The sequence below is a fragment of the Salmo salar genome, unplaced genomic scaffold, assembly GCF_905237065.1.
Source record: "Salmo salar unplaced genomic scaffold, Ssal_v3.1, whole genome shotgun sequence".
Lineage (NCBI taxonomy): Eukaryota > Metazoa > Chordata > Actinopteri > Salmoniformes > Salmonidae > Salmo > Salmo salar.
Genome location: NW_025550376.1, coordinates 9,228 through 17,659, shown reverse-complemented (window position 1 = coordinate 17,659; position 8,432 = coordinate 9,228). Strand labels below are relative to the sequence as shown.

The following is an 8,432-nucleotide window of genomic DNA, read 5'->3' as shown; positions in this document are numbered from 1 at the left end:
GTTACCCATCGCGGACCACTTCTCTCACACTACTCCACATTAATACCCACCCCCTAACTAACTACATTTCACATCGTTATCATTTTTCTTTTTTAAAAAGTATATAATTCATATTACTACACAACTACTTTTTTTTTTTGCCATGTAACCAAACTACCATAATACCAAATTTGTCTCACCAAGCTACTGAAAATGTAGTTAATTACTAGTTGAACTACATGTAATTACTACTCCCCAACACTGGTTCCTATGATTGTGTGTGTTTGTTCCTATTTATGCTCATGTTCAGAGTGACGGTGTGTGAGTTCTCCCCCTACTAGGGCAATATATAATCCTTCAGCGAACCGCCACTCAGAGCCATGAGTCCACTCCCTTTGAATCCTGTGCGTTCTGTTTCCCTACCATCCTGAATTTATAGTAACATCATTCTCATTTTCAGGCTAACCAGTGGTCTGGTTTCCAGTCTGGTCTAGTTGGTTAAGCAAACGACTGCATAGTAACCAGTTATTCATTCCTTCATCACAAACTATGGAAGTCTATTATATTAACTCTTTCATAATACATCAACACATAGTTCTTACTTTTTTCTCTTTGTGTTTCCCTTGACCTCCACAAAGTCTCCTGTCACCTTACCATCACTCCTCTGGGTTGAAGTGCTTTCACATCAGCTAATTTATCCTTTGTTCACAACACACCTGGCAACAGGGAAATACCCAATTTTACTTCTCAAATTACACTATTGTTCCTTTATTACTGCTGGTTTAATCTACTTCTATGTAATTCTTTCCGATACAAAATCAAGGCACCTCTAAATGGGCATTCATTAAAATGTCAGTAGAATATAGAAAGTAAAACACACAATTCATTTAGCAATGTTACCTCATTGATACAAACAAAGTCATGAAAAAATAATCAAAAAATTGTTTTATCAGTGAGATTCGGCCTGCATGCATGCAGTGTAACGGAAATACCTCTGTTCAGTTGCTCCGCCCTGGGGTAACACTCCACGGCGTGAATGATACAGCCCGAATTCCCGTTCAGCGCGGGAAGAAGCGGCAACTCTCTCCCATGCGAGCTACCACTGGCTGAAAAGTGGGTGGCAATCGAAGTCCATTTCACGTCTGAGGTCAAAATAAAATATGCAGTAATTACTACAGCCTTTCACAACCATATGGGCCGATGATGTTACAAATATTCTAGTCACAGAATAGCAAATGGAAAAAATGGAGTCCAATAAATGTAGGTCTATTCAGAATATTAGCCTAATATAAGTTGTTAGAATGAAGCAAAAATAAATCAACCTTAATTCCCGCTGCTTCACTGCTGGGGTACAGAAAGTGATTGATTCTAAAGGCTACAGATGTTTTTATAGTCTTGTCAAATCTGCAATATTCTTTATAATCCATTCCTTAACAATCAAAACCTTTCAAATTTTGCTGAAGAGTCTAGTTTAAAATCCCAAACCAGAGTCTTAGCATTTATCGTTATGAGGTGCCTGCAAATCCTATTATGTTCTACTGCCAATGGATGATTGCTGTCCTTTCTACTCTGTGAGTGCGTTAATCTTTTTTTAGGTTACATAATGAGGCGGGAACTTCGCTGTAAAACACCCTGCATTGCTTTATTCACCACCACCCCTAATTTGATTTTGTTTTAGTTGTGATCACTTCGATAGAATAAGGGACCTGCCTTAAAAACACTCCTCCCTATCATATCAACCTATATATGAGACTTTTACCATATTCTCCATCATATACTTTTTTTAACTGTTACAATCCTCCTTCAAAAATCATAACGGTTTTTCATTTAATTTTAGATAATTTGTATGCATTATACATTTCACTTTCTCGAGTTTGTTGCTGTATCTTATCCATTACTTTCCGGGATTGTCTGTTTAAAAATTACATCAAAGGGGTGAACCCCCCAAACAGTGCATCCGTGCCAGACAGCATGGGACGACAGTAAAGGGTGATATGCCGCGTTCAAGTGGTAGTCAGAACTAGGAAACTCGTACATTTCTGATTTGCTAACTGTTTGCATGCGGCACGTGTACTGTATCCTGTAACCACGACCAGTTAGCAAGTCGGGAATGTGAGTTTCCTAGTTCCGACTACCACGTAAACGTGGCAATATTCACATGCCAGTGTACGTGTGATAATAGGAATGTTTCCATCTCATGCACCTTTTTAATTAACCTAACATGGTTGTTTTCCTTGACACCTGTTGAGAGCTCTGGGTGGAGCCCCTTTTGGTGATTTGGCAATTGGCATTCAACACAGCCAAAAGCGGTAATCTCAATACAGTGTTCTGCCAGACAACAGTTCAGACGCTTCCTTCTACGGATACACTGCATAACGGACTGGACTGCTCAATACTTGCTGTTACAGATTCCTTGAAAAGTTATGAAATATTGCTATTTTATTTTCTGACAGGCTTAAAATTATTATCCATTAGGCCTTTACTGCATAAACTGTGCTTATCCCAGGTTAATAATTGGGCAATGGGAATTTTTATCTTCTACCTCTGCTTATTAAACAGAGGTTGAACAAGGTCACAAACATTGTCAATGTCACACCATGTAAAACATATTTTTCCAAACACTGGAATGTTAAAGATGTTACAATATTTATTTTATAGGTCTACATACTTAAGATTTTTCTGTTACATTGTTTATGTAATGATCTTTTGATCAATGTGAAGCAGGTGTTAAAGCACACTAATCTTCAATCACATTGTCCTTATTTGGACATTTTTCTATTCAAAGAAAAATTATTCAATATTTTTTATAATTCCGGCATTTCTAGAGATAGAAATCCCAAAGAGAGGAGCTGAACAAATCCGTGATTAATGTTGGCCAGTCTCCCCGAACCACTTTGTCCTGGAGAGGAATGGGGCGTATAAAAACGACCTTATAATAATTAGGTCATTATGACATGCAGGGTGAACATCATGTTCTACAATTACATTGACACCACATCCACAACAATGTCATATAAGCCTCCTGCATGTCACAGGTCTTAGCACTTCCTCGATTGGGTATCTTATGACCATCCATCACACACGTCTGAGTTGTGTTTACATCCACTGCCTCTTGACCCCATTTAGAGCAGAAAGTTGTGTGACTTATACAACCCTGGCACTCAATGGACATGTGTTAAGTACTAGAGCTGGTGGGACGACGTGTCCTTCCTGCCATGGCGTCGGTTGGTAATAGAAGTAGAGTCTTTGAGTACCTAAAAACAGCTTCAACCATGATCCTGAAGAGAGGGGGTGGTAACATTTGCTACAGAGGCATTGATTTTCATAAGAGATTGGCCTAAGGCGGACCTCATTTAAGGACTTAATCATAATGCTGCAATCATAAAGTACTTTACTGGCTAATATCTCATCACTGTTGGAATTGTTTACACTGTGAGAGTACAAAGGAGACTATGAATACATTATCTGGAATAAGTATGTTGTTATTGTGAGCAGTGTTACTGACTTATTAAACACAAAGCCAATTGGATATTGTTATCCAAAGCTATGCGCATACCATTCATATTATCCATAGGAGCCAAATGTCTAATGAAATGCACACTAGACCACGATCTAGCATATAAGCTCAAAACCTTATTACAGCAAATAAAAAAAGCATACACTTCCATTTAATTTAGAAAGTTTATGAATTTGCCATTTATTTTTGTCATACATACCATTCGCCTGTTTAACCTTCCAAATTTACTCAAACGTGTTGAGCCATCCACACACTAGACACAATTTTGGGAAAAGGTGCAGTGTTCACAGGACATCTTCCCACTCATTAAAGCCCAGAAAAAATTACTATGATTATCCATTGAGATCAACTACACATTTAACTATTTCAAACTGTTAGATTTGTCTATTAATTCTGTCATGGTCAAGTTTGATACAGTAGGAAGCTTTCTTGTTTCCCGCCTTGTCCGTCTCAGGGAATGCCAAGTGGAATGGTGAAGGAGAGGTAATCGCCCACCTCACCCCATTCTGCTCTGAAGTGTTGGAATATGGTTATCCATGTGGTGAGTACTGCAACCCACAGTAGCAACCCCAGCCCTGAACGCTTTACATCTGAAAGAGAGATGTAATTTATTGTAGTCATCTTTGCATAGAAACTGCATACTTTCACTAATACTTACACTAATGTTAAAATAATACAAAGCCAACTTTGTTTTCGCTGGATCATCTTATCTCATCATGGATATTAGGCCTACATCTCATAAGACACACAACCTGTAACATAAATGTATTATTTATCCAGTATGTGGATGAGCCACAACAAACCTGGACAACTAATAATTTGTACAGGAATCTTTAGCTATATTAATTCACAGAACCTTCTCTGTGTACTCACATGTTTTGATCTGGAGTTGTTCAGTATATGTTGGCTTTACAAAGGCCTCTTTGAAAAACCACACCACATTCACCAGCCACAGGAACGGAAGGAATGCAAATCCCCCTGAGAGAGAAAGTCATTACAGTATTACTACACACACACACTTGAAGTCGGAAGTTTACATACACTTAGGTTGTAAAACTTGTTTTCAACCACTCCACAAATTTCTTGTTAACAAACTATAGTTTTGGCAAGTCAGTAAGGACATCTACTTTGTGCATGACAAGTAATTTTTCCAACAATTGTTTACAGACAGATTATTTAACTTATAATTCACTGTATCACAATTCCAGTGGGTCAGAAGTTTCCATACACTAAGTTGACTGTGCCTTTAAACAGCTTGGAAAATTCCAGAAAATGATATCATGGCTTTAGAAGCTTCTGATTGACTCATGATGTCAATTAGCTTATTGGAGGTGTACCTGTGGAGGTATTTCAAGGCCTACCTTCAAACTCAGTGCCTCTTTGCTTGACATCATGGGAAAATCAAAAGAAATCAGCCAAGACCTCAGAAAATAAATTGTAGACCTCCACAAGTCTGGTTCATCCTTGGGAGAAATGTCCAAACGCCTGAAGGTACCACGTTCATCTGTACAAACAATAGTACACAAGTATAAACACCATGGGACCACGCAGCTGTCATATCGCTCAGGAAGGCGACGCGTTCTGTCTCCTAGAGATGAACGTACTTTGGTGCGAAAAGTGCAAATCAATCCCAGAACAACAGCAAAGGACCTTGTGAAGATGCTGTAGGAAACAGGTACAAAAGTATCTATATCCACAGTAAAACGAGTCCTATAGACATAACCTGAAAGGCCGCTCAGCAAGGAAGAAGCCACTGCTCCAAAGCTGCCGTAAAAAAGCCAGACGAAGGTTTGCAACTGCACATGGGGACAAAGATTGTACTTTTTGGAGAACTGTCCTCTGGTCTGATGAAACAAAAATAGATCTGTTTGGTCATAATGACCATCTTTATGTTTGGAGGAAAAAGGGGGAGGCTTGCAAGCCAAAGAACACCATCCCAACCGTGAAGCACAGGGGTGGCAGCATCATGTTGTGGGGTTGCTTTGCTGCAGGAGGGACTGGTGCACTTCACAAAATAGATGGCATCATAAGGTAGGAAAATTGTGGATATATTGAAGCAACATCTCAAGACATCAGTCAGGAAGTTAAAGCTTGGTCGCAGATGCGCCTCCAAATGGACAATGACCCCAAGCATACTTCCAAAGTTGTGGCAAAATGGATTAAGGACAACAAAGTCAAGGTATTGGAGTGGCCATCACAAAGCCCTGACCTCAAACCTATAGAAAATTTGTGGGCAGAACTGAAAAAAAGCGTGTACGAGCAAGGAGGCCTACAAACCTGACTCAGTTACACCAGCTCTGTCAGGAGGAATGGGCCAAAATTCACCCAACTTATTGTGGGAAGGTTGTGGAAGGCTACCTGAAACATTTGACCTAAATTAAACAATTTAAAGGCAACGCTACCATATACTAATTGAGTGTATGTAAACTTCTGACCCACTGGGAATGTGATAAAAGAAATAAAAGCTGAAATAAATCACTACTATTTTTCTGACATTTCACATTCTTAAAAAAATAAATAATTGACCTAATACAGGGAATGTTTACTAGGATTATATTTCAGGAATTGTGAAAAACTGAGTTTAAATTTATTTGTCTAAGGTGTATGTATGTAAACTTCAGACTTCATCCAGAGGTACATGTCCAATTGACTCAAATGATGTCAATTAGCCTATCAGAAGTTTCTAAAGCCATGACATCCTTTTCTGGAATTTTCCAAGCTGTTTTAAGGCAGAGTCAACTTAGTGTATGTAAACTTCTGACCCACTGGAATTGTGATACAGTGAATTATAAGTGAAATAATCTGTCTGTAAACAATTGTTGGAAAAATGACTTGTGTCATGCAAAGTAGATGTCCTAAATGACTTGCCAAAACTATAGTTTGTTAACAAGAAATTTGTGGAGTGGTTGAAAAATGATTTTTAATGACTCCAACCTAAGTGTACGTAAACTTCCGACTTCAACTGTGTGTGTGTGTACATACACACAACGTTGTGAAAACATCAATTCACAACACTAACATTGGATAGTTCATTAAATGTTTTTATCTTTGAACCATGCCAGGGGATTTCACGTGGCTTATAATTAGAGCACAACAACACTTGGTAGTTCACTACCAACTTACCTAAATAGTATTTCCTGCAAAGGGTGAGTTTCTCCTCATTGGGAAGGCGCTCTAGGTTCATGTTGATTTCCTGTTATTTCCCCCTTCGTTTTGACAGCTTTTCAAAGAGACCTTGAAGTATGAAGGAAGAGTATAAAAGTGAGAGGGTCTTTTGAAGATCTAGACTGGCACATTTCGGCTTCATGGAAGTGCCCGTCTGTAAAATGAGGGTGCCCCCTACCGATAAGAGTGGAACAAGTCTTGTGTTTCCACCCAACTTTTGCCTGGCTATCTTCCCAGACTACACGATAAAATAACATATTTAAACACCAATTTTGCTTACTATTGAAGTATTTTAAGGGGAAATGTGTAGGCTCGTAGCTAAGTTTTGAAAAAACAGTCGAAAATACTGCGTGCTGGATGGCTAACAATATATGCTACAATGTTAACAGCAATTGTCCTCTATAGGAACCACTATTACAGAAAAAACAGCATTAATAATATTTTCCGAGGCTTTTACCTGTAATCTTTCATTAAATAGATGTCAAATAGCTCTAAATTGCTTGACAAATTAACGTTAAAAAGCTCAAAACATCAACACAAAAGAGCATTTCAACTCGTTCCTTTCCGCTTCCTGCTCCAGTTTTCTGAAGAGGGGGATGTGACATCCATCCTGCCCCACCGCCAGTTCATTGTGGGTAATGTAGTTCAGATAGCGTAAATAGAAACGTATGTTTTGGCATTTAAATTAAAATATATTTCAAGTGTAATTCACTTATGCTTGTAGTAAATCACCTATGATTTATGACAGTGCAGATTATCTGAATTGCCATGCAAAAGATATGTAAAATATGTGCCTTGCAGTTGCACAATTACTGTTAACCTGCCTGTCTTATTCTGTGAATATGTTCCATCAATGAAGTTTACTACAATATACAACCACAATTCTCCTCTTATCAATGCAAAAAATATAGGCCTAGACTTGTGGATGTTTTCAATTCTTCTTTTCAAATTATGTTTCGAGCTTGATTCAGGTACATTGACTCTCTTTTTTTCAAATTATGTTTAGAGTTTGATTTAAGTGCATTGACTCTCTCTCATGTAAGGAGCGTGCACATAATGTACGTTCATTCAGTATGATCATATCAGAAGACGAGGACATGCCGCTCGGCAACTGAGGAATAGGGACAAGCCTAAACACCTTGTTACAACGGCAGATGGCCATTCACAAAATGTGTATATTTTTTGCATGAAGGGAAGCTGGGCCTTGTAGTTAATTATCAATAATCGTAATGGCTGTAGTCAAACAATGATCGAGCAATGTGTCCTTTGTTTAATATCAAATGGGTTTATTACTTGCATTACATATTGCATTGCACACACCACTCCTATAAATTCCAATCATCATTTATATAAAGATTTGCAAGTTACCCTGTGAAGCTTTTCTTGGACTTACTTCATTTCCCAGCAGTCTTGCGGGGTCCCCCTCCCTATCTCGCGCCTTCCCTCTTGTCTCACCTCAAGTTGCTATCGGTGTTGTTTTTGAAGCTATGATGGCGGCAGCGGGATGCGGATCAGCAACCGCGGCTGCCATAGGAGGCCAAGTTGGCACTGCTGCACCCCGAGGTCGCTTCCCTGGTCGGCCTTGGTCGTCTCGCAGCCGCTTGCGTTCTGAGAAGCGTTGGCAACTCGACCGATCAGGGGCAGAAGCTGACGATGTGACTAATGTTGGAGGCCCAAGGCCCTCAAGCCTGGTACTAGCGTTAAACGAGGACCAGTCTCACTTGCGCTTACTTGGGATAGAGTCGAACCACAAGAACTTAGCGGAGGCTGG

At 39.2% G+C, this 8,432-nt stretch overlaps 1 protein-coding gene across 1 annotated transcript; it reads right to left on the bottom strand.

Moving 5' to 3' along the window:
* Positions 1 to 3,646: 3,646 nt before the first annotated feature.
* LOC106577931 (presenilin enhancer, gamma-secretase subunit) lies at positions 3,647 to 7,263 on the bottom strand. Its single transcript, XM_014156403.2, has 4 exons — positions 7,119 to 7,263; positions 6,620 to 6,730; positions 4,370 to 4,474; positions 3,647 to 4,086 (listed from the first exon to the last, which is right to left on the bottom strand). The coding sequence occupies exons 2-4, from the start codon at positions 6,678 to 6,680 to the stop codon at positions 3,947 to 3,949; spliced, it is 306 nt and encodes a 101-aa protein (XP_014011878.1). The 5' UTR covers positions 6,681 to 6,730; positions 7,119 to 7,263; the 3' UTR covers positions 3,647 to 3,946.
* Between the last annotated feature and the right edge of the window lie 1,169 nt (positions 7,264 to 8,432).

What these genes read in the sequence shown, in the direction of transcription:
- LOC106577931 (XM_014156403.2), bottom strand. Translation starts at nt 6,680, where the DNA reads ATGAACCTAGAGCGCCTTCCCAATGAGGAGAAACTCACCCTTTGCAGG. An exon ending in TTGCAGGAAATACTATTTAG is followed by an intron (nt 4,475 to 6,619) that starts GTAAGTTGGTAG and finishes TTTCTCTCTCAG; the next exon opens with GGGGATTTGCATTCCTTCCG. An exon ending in ACAACTCCAGATCAAAACAT is followed by an intron (nt 4,087 to 4,369) that starts GTGAGTACACAG and finishes TCTCTCTTTCAG; the next exon opens with ATGTAAAGCGTTCAGGGCTG.